Source organism: Bidens hawaiensis, unplaced genomic scaffold (genome assembly GCF_021521415.1).
Source record: "Bidens hawaiensis isolate Kalapana, Puna unplaced genomic scaffold, B.hawaiensis_p1.1 tig00000458_1, whole genome shotgun sequence".
Lineage (NCBI taxonomy): Eukaryota > Viridiplantae > Streptophyta > Magnoliopsida > Asterales > Asteraceae > Bidens > Bidens hawaiensis.
The window spans coordinates 3,413,025-3,428,028 of NW_027491030.1; the positions used below are offsets into that span (position 1 = coordinate 3,413,025).

General features: G+C 33.8%; 2 protein-coding genes across 2 annotated transcripts; both read right to left on the reverse strand.

The window, feature by feature from the left end:
• Positions 1-3,317: 3,317 nt before the first annotated feature.
• On the reverse strand, positions 3,318-7,093 carry LOC143625659 (NAC domain-containing protein 91-like). Its single transcript, XM_077095945.1, has 6 exons — positions 6,809-7,093; positions 5,864-6,147; positions 5,251-5,499; positions 4,796-5,161; positions 4,311-4,598; positions 3,318-3,677 (listed from the first exon to the last, which is right to left on the reverse strand). The coding sequence occupies exons 1-6, from the start codon at positions 6,972-6,974 to the stop codon at positions 3,471-3,473; spliced, it is 1,560 nt and encodes a 519-aa protein (XP_076952060.1). The 5' UTR covers positions 6,975-7,093; the 3' UTR covers positions 3,318-3,470.
• Positions 7,094-10,139: 3,046 nt separating this feature from the next.
• LOC143628473 (uncharacterized) lies at positions 10,140-14,333 on the reverse strand. The gene is made up of 4 exons (XM_077098064.1): positions 14,031-14,333; positions 11,709-12,286; positions 10,809-10,895; positions 10,140-10,411 (listed from the first exon to the last, which is right to left on the reverse strand). The coding sequence occupies exons 1-4, from the start codon at positions 14,271-14,273 to the stop codon at positions 10,159-10,161; spliced, it is 1,161 nt and encodes a 386-aa protein (XP_076954179.1). The 5' UTR covers positions 14,274-14,333; the 3' UTR covers positions 10,140-10,158.
• Positions 14,334-15,004: the final 671 nt, after the last annotated feature.

A 15,004-nucleotide genomic window follows, 5' to 3' on the forward strand; every position in this document is an offset into this window, starting at 1 on the left:
ATGGTTTGGGCTAGCTGACAATGACCTTTTTGCCATTAGATTATCCCGTACATGATACATACATTCTATGCTTGTAAACCGTTAAAAAATAAGAAAATAAAATTGATAGTTGGCCCACCACTTGGTCTCTTTTCCCATGGGTGATGGGACTCATCCATTGGTTAGTGCTTCTAAATCTTTTTTTTTTTTGAACGACCAACTAAGTAATGCGTGATACCCTGTACGCGGCCCTCATTGGCTAAAGGTAGCCCGAGCCGGCCACTAGTCCGGACGGACGGAGCCCCTAGCGGTCCCCCTATTGAGGGATTCACCAGATAAAACCCGACCTCCACGCCCGCCAAATGGCACGATAGCGAGGAGTCGGTAAAACCGGGTGAGATCAGGACTCGAACCCTGGCAAGCCAGTGTCATCCCTCATATCTCCCATATAAATTGGTGATAATGAGGTTTGAACCCCCTACCTCTCACTTGTAAAGTGAGTACTCTACCATTAAGCCACATCCAATTTATAGTGCTTCTAAATCTAATCATTGCGTTTTTTTTTAATTTCCTTTTTTTTGGGTTTCATTTTCAAACCGTACAACACTCCATAATTTTGTTTTCTTTACAATTCGACTTTTTGCACTAATTGTGTTTTCTACAATTCGATTTTATCATATGCTTGCAACAACCACTAGGTTTGCCATAAACGATTGGCTCGTCTTCGGTAGGGGTGAGCATAAAACTGAATTAACCGAACTGAAACCGAATAATCGAAAAAACCGAACCGAAAAAAACCGAACCGAAGCATTAACCGACGGTTAATTTTTTAGTTTTCCGAAAAACTGATTTTTGGGTTTAGGTTAGGTTATCCATTTAAAAAAACAGAAAAAACCCGAACCGAACCGATTAATCTAACCTATGTTTTCTACGTGTTTTTTTAAGACGTATGACCAGAAACAAAACACCAAAATAATCAACCATTGATGGTGATGAAGATTATGAAGATGATCAAGATTTGGTCTAAACTTTGAAGATGAATAAGACAATGAATGAAGATTCGGGAAACCTTTAGTTTTTTTTATTAAGAATGTTGTTGAATTTTAACTCTATTACTCAAACAACTTTATATTGTTTGGTTCCACATGACACGTGCCTATTTTTGTATTTTAAATTCAATGTATGAGGTACTCTATTTTTTTTTTTTTTTTTGAATTTTTTTTTTTTTGTAATGTCTACTCATAATAAAAAAAACCGAAAATAACCTAAACCGAAACCGAAAATATAAAAAAATCTTATAATTATTAAGAACTGAACGGGACCTTCTCCCTCAAATCAGACAAACAAAGAAGGGAATCCGTTGAGTTCTTACGCTTTCATGTATACAACTCATTCATCGTCAAATATTCAATATGATTCCACAAGATCTAGTTTCGTTTATAATGAATTTTTTATTGGCCCCATCAGTCAAATAAAATAAATCGTTCCTTTGGGAAACCGAATAACCAAATAATCAAATAACCGAAAACCGATTAGTTGGTATTATAAAATAACCGATAGCTTAGATTTAGGTTTGGGTTTCACCCAATAACCGAACCGAACCGTGCTCACCCCTAGTCTTCGGGTACGTCCAACGCAAACCACAACCGATTCAAGAAGTTCAACTAAGATTAACCATAGAAAATATTCATCTTCAAAACATTATTATTCCACTAACCAATAACAATAATCCATAACAACACGATATAACAAAACTAAAATTCGATTGAAGATAATTGAAATCGAACCAAAACTTAGTAATCCATTAGAAAAAAAAAGGTCTAGCTCCGTCATAACATAGTAAACATATAACACACTACAAGATTGAAACACAAAAGAACACCTTACTCGCAACTAAGTAGTTGCTTATTCAAAATATTCTAAATGATCAGTCTTCTTATCAAAATAAACTTTACACAATGACACACTAAATTTAAAATAATCAAAATATCTTAAATGATTCGTCTTCTTAATAAAATAAACTTTACACGATTACACACGGAATAAAATCAGTAACTACTAGATAAGTCCTCCTTCTTCGAGAAATGATCACAACCACCCTTCATGTCAACAAACAATTCGAAATACTTCGACTTTTCAGAACATGTTCGGGTCAAATAAAGTCTAGAGAAATGTTTTATTTTCTCACTCATATTTGTTGCATACTTGTACCTGAAAATACAACATTTCAAATTAGCACTCACCATCATTTAACCCTTTTCATGTTTATTTTAACTAACATATTTTAACATGAATATTAACTTTTCAATTATTTAGCATTCGTGTGACAACAAAACAAAAAGTATATTATATTTAGGCTCCATGTAATAAGCCTCTTTTTTTTTTTTTTTTTTGTCTAAATTTAGCTACTCCTTTTACATTATCATGTGAGTTTTGGACATTATTGTGTTCCTTTAGGACTTTGAAAAATTGTAATTTAGAATATTCACGGAATAAAGATAAAATGGCACGTGATGTGACAATATCAATAAATGGACCATCTTTATAGGATTGATTGATAATTGTTACCTTTTAAAGCTTTTTGCCTAATCTAATCTTTACAAAAGTGCATATCTTTATCATAATATCATTCAAACAAAGGCACCCCATATGTGTAACTTATGTAAGCCAAGCTACTCATGAATGTATAATGGCCAGACCCGACTCGTAAAACTTTTAATCATACTCACGAGCTTAAACAACTTCACAACTAAATAACGTCATATAAAAATAAATAATCAATCACATATCTTCATCATTTAAACAAAGAACACTATTGAGTGTAGTTCCGTAAGCCAGACTACTCATAAATGTGAAACGGTTGGGCCCAACTAGTAAAAAGTTCCAACTTTTTTAGCAGATTCACGAGTCTAAACAACCTCATAAGTCAAAACTATAGTCTATGTATATAAATATTGTTACAACTTTATTAGAATTGACAAAAAAAAAAAGCCGAGCTTAAGATTCAGAAACCAAGAAAACCAGACCTCTTGGCTTAAAAAAGTTCGGGCTCAACTCATTAACAAACCATTAACATATAATAAAGTCGGAAAAAGTAAATACGTCCTATAAACACAACAAAGTCTTCTAGTTCACAATAACCAGTCACATATCATTACATCTTTTATCATTTAAACAAAGAACAATATTTAGTTTACGTAAGCCAAGCGTAAAAAGTTCTAATTTTTAAAACAGGTTCATGAGTCTAAACGACCTCATAACTATATAAAATATAGTTACAACTTTATTAGAATTGACCCAAAAAGAAGGCCGAGCTTAACACATGAACTAAGAAAACCAAACCAAACCAAAAAAGCTCGGACTCAACTTATTTACAAACAACCAACATATAATAAAGTCGGAAAAGGGTAAATACGTCCTCTAAACATAACAAAGCCTACTAATTCACAATAATCAGTCACATTATCATTCCTACAAAACTCCATAATATGTTAAAACCACTTCCACAAACTAACAATCCCTACACTTGCTACACACAATCCCAGAATCACAAGCACCTTATGCATATGCACGCGAATTCCGAGAACAAAATCCGCTTTCGGCTTCACATGTGAAACCAAATCTTGATCACATTCTCCATGAATTGTGGAAACAGCATCACTAGCAGTTGGGTTTTCTTTTTCCTGCAAATCCCAGTTTCAAAATCAAAACTTTTTCATCGGAGAGTTAAAATCTTGAATATTTTTAAAATCTAAAAAAATTGATAAAATCTTGAAAATTTGATAAAAATCCTTGGTTTTCTTTCTCCTTCAAATCCCAGTTTCAAAATTAAAAACTTTTTCATGGGAGTGTTAAAATCTTGAAAATTTAATAAAATCCGAAAAATCTGATAAAATCTTGAAATTCTGATAAAAATCCTTGGTTTTCTTTTTCCTTCAAATCCCAGTTTCAAAATCAAAAACTTTTTCATGGGAGAGTTAAAATCTTGAAAATTTAATAAAATAAAAAAAAATTGATAAAAATCTTGAATATTTGATAAATCCAATATTTGATAAAACCTTAAAAGGGTTTCTTTTTCCTGCAAATCCCAGTTTCAAAATAAAAACTTTTCATCGGAGAGTTAAAATCTTGAAAATTTAATAACATCTAAAAAAACTGATAAAATCTTGAAAATTTGATAAATCCTTAAAAGGGTTTTCTTTCTCCTGCAAACCCCAGTTTCAAAATCAAAACTTTTTCATCGGAGAGTTAATATCTTGAAATTAAATAACATCTAAAAAAATTGATAAAATCTTGAAAACTTGATAAGATCTTGATAATTAGAAAACTACCTTAATGGGATTATGTTCATGTTCATGTTCGTTTTTGTTATCAGCACGGGTGGTGACTGGGCCAGCTTGTAGCTTCTTCTGCAAACGAATTCTTCTCGGTGCAGTTCCTTGAATGTTAAAGGTTGCACCATTATCAACACTCTGTGTCGAGCGGCTTCTTATTTTGATTCCTGTATCGTAATTATGTTCACTGTTGGTGCTGCTGCAAGAATCAGCTTTGACCGCGATATTTTGACCAACCTCGGTTTCAAAAACATCAGGATGGAAAGAGAAACCTCTACTTATCGGCTACAAAAAAACATGTAACCAAGGTTTATTTAGTAACTAAACGACATATTATGAGCGTGTTGTAACTAAATATGTAACAAGTTTTCATATTTTTGTCATAACAATTAACTATACTTTCATAAAAAAAAATATAGCACATTGTTAACTTAGTAACTAAACAACATTTTATGTGCATGCAATGAATATTAATAATGTACCTGCATTGACATGATTCCTCGTATTTGCATGACTTCACCATCTGATTCGCCACTATATTCATTTTCTTTAACAGGAACTGAAGCTTGACCAACCGACCCGCCATTATAACCAGACTCGTTCAAAGAAAGCTGATCTGATTCAACTAACATGCAGCTCCAGAAATCAATATCATCCTTCTCCGGTTGATTGTGCATTCCATTTATTTCATTTACAGAGTTCATAACTCCATGGTTATTAAAATATGCAGGACCAAGTTCTGCAAATTGCATCTGCGGATGCATAGGAGAGAACATTTTTGAATCGAAATGTACCGGCGATTCGTCACAGAAAGTTTTTAGAGCTTCTTCTAGATCAAAGTCTTCGGACTAAAATATATATACAAAATAAAGTCTAAGTCAAAAATCAAGAACATATAATCAATATAAGTAAACGACTAAAGTACTCATGAACATACCATTTGATATGAAAGATTATAAAGAATGTCATCGTTTTTCTCAAAATCTTCCATTTTCAAAGCCGGAACGCTTGAAGGTTGCTTGTTCGGTTGACCAGTCACACCCGAAGTTACAAGCTCCAATGGAACATCTTCAGTAGAAGATTTCACGGCAGAAAGAGGGGATGCATCACTATGATCAACACAATCACCATTTTCACCATTTTCAACATCGTTCTTCTTGAACAAACGACAAAGTACGTACGGGCTCTGCAAATTCACGACAAATTTCATTACTTTATGCATAAAAGCATCAAACTTTATAAAAAAAATCACAACAAACAAGAACATGTTTAATAATCAAAGCTTCAAACTTTATACAAACTCACAATGAACAAGAACATATTTAATAATCAAAGCTTCAAACTTAATAAAAAAAATCCCAATTCACAAGAACATGTTTATAATCCAAAGCTTCAAACTTTATATATAAAAAAAGCCCTTAACAAGAACATTTTAAAAACCAAAGCTTCAAACTTCAAAATAATATAAAAAAACCCAATTACCAAGAGCATGATTAATAACTAAAGCTTCAAACTTTAAATAAAAATCACAATATCAACATATTACACACCTGTCCAGGATGAGTACCATCAAGTTCTTTTTCAGTAGCACAATACTCATGAATAACCCAATGAGTTCTTTCGCCTTTAGGGGCTCGTCCAGTGTAAAACACAAGCGTTTTCTTCTTCCCGATCACATTATTCCCCCTGCTCGTCTTGATCGTTCGATCTTTTCCAGTAGCCTTCCAGTACCCAGACAACGTAGCGCGATTAGATCGCTGTCCGTTCTGGTACTTTCGATCTTTTGGGCAAAAGAAGAACCACTCGTTGTCTATCGACTCAATCACCGACAAATCTGCAACATTTTCATAAAAAAAAAAGAATCAGTCGGCAATTAATCGGCGACTAGTCACTAATCGGTGGACATTAATCGGTCAAAAATCAGACTTTTTTTATCATTATTATTACTTGTTAAAAGGCATTCGGACCACGGTTTATAACTTTATATGAACATAATCATGAAAAACACATACTTTGTGAAAGACCTAGAGAGCTTCATAAGTTCATATTACATATATGAGTAATATACTCTGCATATACGCCAGCATATACCACATAAATGTATTACATAGTACTTACATATATATGAAGTAAAATATTCTGTATATATGCAGCATATACCACATATATGTACTATATAGTACTGCATATATGCAATATATTCTATGGAGTTTTCTAGGTCTCTCATGACCCATCACATATATCCATATATACACAAATATATAAATTATATAAAAATCCCAATCCGATTTATCCGATTAATCGCTAGTCTGTACCCAACCGTACTACCGTCTAGCAAGTTCTGCAACACAGATCTGCAGTCAATTTAATTAAATACCTTTATAATAATCATTACCAAAACCATCCCCAAATTATCAAGATTCCAAATCTTGAAACACCCAAAAAAAAGATAATAATAATTATTATTAATATTATTATTAAATAAAAACACAAACCGGGTAAATCCCAAGGCTCTTTCTTGCAAACATCAACTTCACGAATACAACTAACTTCCTTATCAAATCCATTGATCTTCAACCTCAAGTAATGATTCACAAGCTCTTCATCAGTGGGTCTGAACCGGTAACCCACCGGCAGCGATTTGGCCGGCAAAACATCCATTTTTTAACAAAAAGATTCAAAATTTGTGATCAATAAAGTGATTATAAGGGAAATTAAAACATGGGTTTTGGAAATCTTGGAATAATATTAATGGGTTTGTGAAAAAGACTGGATTTTTAACCAAAAGATTCAGAATTTGTTATATGAGAGTGAAAACGTCAGCTGAAATTGATAAAGAGGAAAGTGGGTAGTGGGTTTCCATAGAGAGAGAAAGACTGTTATAATTCTGTGTATATACCGCGTGAATTAGATGGGCAGATTTGGTTTATCAAGGCTTAATGGGGAAGATATAGAGGAAAAGTCATGGGACCAATGAGATGATGACACGTCAACACGGGTATGGATGATCTCACAATTTTTTAGAAAATGATTTTTTAGTGAAAATGAAAATGTTTATTGAAGTGTTTCGTAGGTTGAAGTTCAATATTTAATGATGAATTTGAGAATTAAAAAGGTGGAGGATAAGAAAAATACTATTAACTTAATTATAGATTTAAGAATTACAAATATATAAGAATTTGTATGCTTTTGTTATTGAAAAAGAATCCCGCATACTAGATAAACGGTACTCAAAAGCCTTCTATAATTGAGTGTGTTTTTAATGAATGTCCTCTTCATATGATGGGGACCATCATTTAGCGTGAAAATTAATTTTTGGTTGTTTAAAGAAAGATAAATTGTGTTTGTACATGAGTATGAGCATGAGTAGTAGTGAGAGCATACATGAGTTATTCATCTTTTCTATGTAGTTAGAGAGATTAGGGTTGATATCACTATTAGCGTCCCCTAAAGGCGAACGGCGTTACGGAACGTGTTAGTGAATTAGTGACGCCATGCATTTTATTCGATGAAGATAAATATTCTTTTTATCCTCTTGTGGTCCACAAATATAATGCGAGTTAGGTTTTACCCATAAATCTGGATCATATCTCTACAACTATTCTTTTAAAAAAGAATATTTATGCAATCCAAATAATTTATATATATGAAATATGATAGTAATAAATATGTGTCAGAAGTCTCAAAACCTTAAGACAATTTTTTTTGTTATTAAAATTTTGTTCTTTGATTTTGCGGTTAACTTTTATTATAACTTTTAGTCCATCAAGTTAAAACTTAAAATTTTCAAAGGAACTATCTGTTTCGATCAAAACCGATAGCAAAAACCCGATTATAAGATCATAGGCTTTGTGATTCTCTATTTTTTTTAACTTACACTAGTTAGGCCATTTCCAGTAACGTTCTCTTATTTTTACAATCTCTAGGCGAAAAAAAAAACCTTTTCTTTCATGTGTGCTTACCAAACCATGTGAGATCGTGAGGTTTAGTCTTTATGAATTTTAATTGTAGTATCAATAGCATATTGAAATCAAAGCAATATTGGGGGAGTTTGCATGAGAAGAAAACAATGGCATTTCTCGGCCATTTCACGCTTCGCAGTATATATCGGTCATTTTTTATTTGGAAGGCAATATAATCTACTTCTAATAATATCACAACAATATACATAAGTTCATTTTGTCCCATATAGGAGAAAAATATAGTTAGAAAACCATAAAAAAACGTTGAAAACAAATATTAGTCAAAACTATAATTTAATTATACTTATAAAAATAAAAATTGTTGCTAATGTTTTGGCTTACGCTTTGTTCTAAAAACTATCAAACAACATCATGAACATCCTGAGAGAAACTACAAGCATCATGAATTATGTTTAAAAAATTAATCTTTTAAGTATTATATATTACTTATTTTCCTTTAGTTTTGACTTTTGAGATACTGTAATAGTATTTACTCTTACTATGACATTAGTTTGCATTAGTGGTAAATCCCCTAATTTGTCTTATAAGGGTATAACTGTCTTTTTCATCGTTGTGTTTTCTTGTTGGGAATTAAATCACCCACACATGTGACAACATAGATATGTTTTATATATCAACATAGATATGTTTTATATATTAGACGTGCACAAATCGGGTATTTTTAAAACCCGAAATCAGTTTTGGGTATGGTCAACAAAAGTCAAACCGGATCGGGTAGAAATCGGTTCTGGGTATAGTCGGGTATTTGACCAGGTTTTGACCGGTTCCTCTGGGTTTTTTTCGGGTTTCGGGTAGGGTAGGGTAGGGTCGGGTTTTGACCGGGTAATTCTGGTTCCGATTCCAGTTCTGGGTTGGTTCCGGGTATGGCTCCGGGAGAAATCCTGTACCTGATCCTACGCACGGGTTGGATACGTGTAAAAATCGGTTCCGGGCTGGGTAGACCGGTCAGGTTTGGACCCGACCTTTTTGTGTGGGCCTCTAGTATATATAACCCAATCTCCCCAAGGCCGCAACCTCTACTACTCTACTACCTCTCTTCATCATCAATGCCATGGCATCCACATACCTACCTTTAGTTATCTAATCACAACAAACTTGACTTGTGGTTTTCAAGCACATCAAGTCTATAGACATGGTTGTTTAGTAGCATTTTAATAATTCTAATAAAAAACTAACTATGAATCGGTTAGAGGCACCGAGATAGAATATGTTTGGTTCGCTAAAATAATACCTCTTAATGGTTCATGAAGTCTTCTAATGGATAAGTTTTAGAAGCATGTTGAATGATACATAAGCTACCTCTTAATTAGTCATGTCTCTCAATGATTAAGCACAAGACCGTCAAACAACCTGATTTTTAAGATTGCTAGGTTAAGTAAAACGATTGTGTTCTCTAATCATTTATTCTTGGAATACAAGATTCTAATAATCCAAACTATAACCCATTGGCCAATGATAGTCTATATGTAATACGTTCAACTCACAAAACGCAAGTGAAATCAAGTGTAAATTAAATATAAATCGTGTGTAAATTAATGATGATTATGATCAATCAATCAATCATACCAGTAGAATCCGACCAATAACAATGCTATAAGTAGGGAAATGATGAGTATGATGTTTTTTTTTAATTCATTTGTTTATTTAATTACACCAAACAAACAACAATTCTTTGAATAACCATCAATAAAAAGTTATACATCAAATTACTAAACCCCTTTTCCTTTAACAAATTACTTCAAAACTAAGCGGCTTAAAAACAGCCGATTAGTATACAACATCCAAGAACAAGCCAAACGACGTCCAAAAAAACAGTCCTATGGCAGAATACTATGAAAGAAACAACCTTAACAAGGTTGATATCAACTTCTTAAGGATGTTTGAACAGTTAATATGAAGATAACAAAAAGAGATGTATAAAACAGTACTACATGCAATTTTCCAGCTAACCTGCAGTGGCTAACGATAGCAACAGTACCGTTTTGTCTAAAAGTTACAGCAACAAAAGCAGGGTTTTTTCCTGCGTCCCACGACATGGCGGGTACAACTATCTCCCGGGTCCCGTCTGGATGAACGCGATCAGAAAATGTTTGTGTGTGCGCACTGAAAATCATCCTGCAGACAGCGAAAAAATAGAAAAGAATTATATTTTATGAATCAAGAACCAAATAAATTATATTTTGTTTAGAAAAAAAAAGTTATGAATCAAGAATAACATTTTATAAATCAAGATTATATCTTATGAATCAAGAACCAAAAAATTTGTATATTATGAATCAAGAACCAAAAAAAGTTATATTTTATGAATCAAGAACAAAAAAGAATAATATTTTGTGAATCAATAACCAAAATAAATGTATTTTATGAATCAAAAACCAAAAAAGTTATATTTTATAAATCAAGGACAAAAAAGAACTATATTATATGAATCAAGAACCGAAAAATTGTTATTATACGAATCAAAAACAAAGAAATTATATTTTAAGAATCAAGAACCAGAGAAGACAATCACCTGGGCTTAAGAGCATGGAATATATATTCAGTAGCATTTGAAGGAAGCGTTTGTGATAACTCATACGGTCCATCCTCAACCGGTTGCCTAAAGAGGTTCAAGTTATGTTCAGATAAAACATCACACGCGTTTATATTTCACATGTGCATAAAATATCAAAGACCTGTAATGCACACGGTGCACGATAAAATAGGGCTAATTGCAAAATAAGCTAACCAACTTTGGTCTAAATCTATCCTAAGTAACCAAATTTTTTAACCTACCTAGAAAATACCATCATAGGTTCAGAAAAAAATTAAAAATTTTAAGTTAGTTGGCTAAAATATCATGACAGGGTACCAGGTGAGATTGGACCAATTTTTAGGCCTGTAAGCAAACCAGACGTTCAGTGAACCATTCGGCGAGAAGTTTATTTATTTACTGAACGAACAAATATGAGCAAAAGCTTTGTTCATTTACTTACACAAACAAGCATGGACACATGTCTGGTTCGTGAACGTTTGTTTACATTCGTTCATTTAAACTCGTCTACGTTCATTAAAGTTTGTTATGTTCATTTAAGCTCGTTCGTAAATATATTCATTTAAATTTTCAGGCCCATTACAATTTAGGCTGATTTTAATACCTTTTTCAGCCCATCAGATTTGTCATTCACATTTACTTTTAGTTGGTTTTAGCTCAGTTATGTTCATTCGTGAACAGTTCATTCATATTGTTAACGAATGAATATAAAAAGCATGAACACGCTCGTTTTCTTAACGCCCAAACACGAACAAGAAAACCTAGTTTGTTTAATTATTCGTGTTCAATCGTTGGTCGACTAAGTTAAACAAACACAAACATACTCATTCGTGTTCGTTAGTCAATTAGCCCTGTTTTTCTCTAGATATTTAATACTACCTTTTTTTCAATAGTTCTTCTTTATCGCGCGTGCGTCCAAAGTTTTCATCGTGCACATTGTTTGTTGTTTGATGCAACGGGAAGTGAAGCAAGAGTACAGGACCCGATCCAGATAACATAGTGTTTTCTCTCCAATCAAACTCATATTTAGGAATCTTGATTCCAGAAGACTCTTTAATCACATCTGTCACTCTTTCATTTTCGGTTTGTAATTCTAAATGTTCTGTTTCCAGCGCCTTCTCAACACTAAACCGTAAATCATTGTTTCCACATAATAACGCCACCGAATTAAGCGAAACAAAGTTAACGTTTCCAATATCAAACGAGCCACAACCAGAAGAATCCAATCCTGGAAAACTTCTACTTACCTTATTAGCAGATAGTTCATTCAGCTTACGGCATTCTCCAATGTCTCTATCTCCGGGAACAACATGATATGGCAGATCAAGAAACGGGCCCAATAAGTTGTGAAATTGTTGCACCACATATGACCATTTCCTTTGACTCAGTTTTGATCCTTGAGAAGATAAGTCTCCTAATACAATCAGCATATCAGGCTTCAAGAATTCAAATGATTTCTGGTTGAAATATTAACATGTGAAGGATCAGATTATGATGCTTTAATGTCAGAATCCTTCAAAGGAAAACATCAGTATTATTAGAACTTAGCAAGACCAACCATTAAACCAATATCCTTAACTAGCTTCATAATCAAGTTCAAAAACCAACAAATTTTATCAGACTATTATAAACATTAATATAACCATTTATTCAAAAATTTGGTGTAAAATTCAACGATTGAACCAATATAAGATCCATAACCAGCTTTATAATCAAGTTCTAAAACCCTATGTGTACCAAAAATGTTAACAGACGATTATGAACATTGATATAATCATTTAATCAAACACTTGATGTGCAACTCAACAATTTAACCAAGTTAAGATCCATAACTAGCTTCATAATCAAGTTCAAAAACCCAAAGAGTGCCCAAATTTTCCGACTGTTATAAACACTGACAGTGTTGGGGAAACCGGAAAAAAACACCAGCTAGTCGGTAGTTGGAGGTCAGTCAATAATTTTTAGTTAATCGGCCAGATTAGTCGCTAGTCGGTCCAAATTGCCCCTAGTCGGGTCTAGTCGAACCAAACTGCCGGCCAAATTCTGTAAATTACATATAAAACGCTGTGTGTGTGTGTATATATAAAACTAAAAATTACATGTAAAAATTTGTATATATATAAAACTAAATTTTACATATGAAAAATCCAATCCAATTAATCCAACCCCATGAAGCGCCTAACAAGTTCTACAGCACTTAACATTGATATAATCATTTTATCAAACACTTGGTATGCACTTCAACAACCGAACCAACACAAGATCATACATTCTTACCCGGCTTCCTACTCAACTTCAAAATCCTAAAGGGTACCCAAAATCAATCACACTATCATAAACATTGATATAACTCACATAAATACATAATCATTTCATCAAACACTTTCGGGTCGACGAATCGATTTGCATTCAGGTCGACACACGGGAACGCTTTCGGGTCGACGTTCCGGGTTGGTGATCTAGATCGCGTTCGAGTCGACCGTCAGTAGCGCGTTCAGGTTGTGTTTGCGTTGACGGTATGGGTAGCATTCAAGTCGACGGTTGAACCGGACTGACTCAGAGCGTTGAACCGTACGCGAACTGACACAAAGCGTCAAGCCGAACTTGAACTGACTGGGAACGTCGAACCGAACGTGAACTGACATGGTGATAGGAATAGAATCGAACAAGAAGAATCGTAAGAGAGGAAAAGCTCAATTCATTATCCAGATGATGATTACAACTGAAGCAACTATCTCATATACCGACTCAACAACCTAACCAACTATTTACAAACAAGTCCCTGAACTATGACAACTCTATATACAGTCCCTCTACTATTTGAACACAATTACTATTATACCCCTGCCTATTTTTAACATGTAACACATGGGGTGTTGAAACCGACAACCTGAAAGCGCTACGACTCGGAGCATCGACCCGAATGCGAACAACTTCAATAACCTAAAGGGTACCCAATTATCAATCACACTATCATAAACACTAACATAAATCACATAATCATTTCATCAAACACTTGGTGTGCGCTTCAACAATTGAACCAAAATACGATCAAAACCAGCTTTATAACCAAGTTTATAACTAATCAACTTCAAAAACCTAAAGGGCACCCAATTCTCAATCACACTAACCAAAAACATAACAACATTAACACAATCATTTCATCAAACACTTGGTGTGCACCTCAAAAATCCAACACACCTTAAAAAACCTGGCAAAATAGAACTCCTTAAACTGCATATCCAAGTACCCAGATCCAGTTTCATGACCCGATAACATCAAATCAGCAACCATGATAACCTTGAGCTCATCTTCCACCTGTAGGCCATTAATTTGTGGGTCGTTTAGACCTGGAACAAGAGTGCAAGTGGGTGTTGGAAGCCAGTTATCGTAGAAGGTGTAGAGGAAGATGAATATGAAGAAAAGAATACGTTTCAGAATCATGAATTGAAGTGGTTTGAAGAAGATGAATGAATCTAGGGTTTTAACGGTTTACTGGTTTTGGAAAGAGTGTCGTTTTATTAACGAAATGAATCTAGTGTGGATTGTTTTTCACGGATGTGCGCTTTCAGCACCGGTATTGTCGGTATCAAGTTTTCGGTATCTGTACTTTCTCGTTATTTTCATAATTTTTCACGAAACACTGGGAATGAATCGAACATTTCGGTAACGGTACCAAATATTTTCGAATTTCGGGATCGGGATCGGGATCGGGATCGGTACATGTTCTATATGTACCATCCCGAGCTCATCCCTAGTGTGAATTTTCATTTTCGTTGAATAACGTCGTAAGACCATACGTAGTCAAAACTCTTCCTCTATGGTCGTTGTGTGACACGTGACATCCCCGTCATCAATAGAGAGTTTTGCATAAAAAATGGTATAATTGTAAAAAGTCTACGACTCTATACAACTCTCATGCAATAATTACATTATTTATCCATCTCTCTCTCACAAAAGCAGTGTTGTGTACAAAATTCTCCAACCGAAAACTTAGAGAGGGCGATGTTGCAGACGTTTTGGGAGGGTTTTGAAGCCCAGAAACACTCACTACGGATGGCCTAAGAAACGAGATTTAATTAACTCATCATTTAGCAGGCTTGTTGTGGTTTAACATTCTAATAAGGTAATATAATGAGACTTAGGTATCAAATCCATATTTAATTTCTAGCATA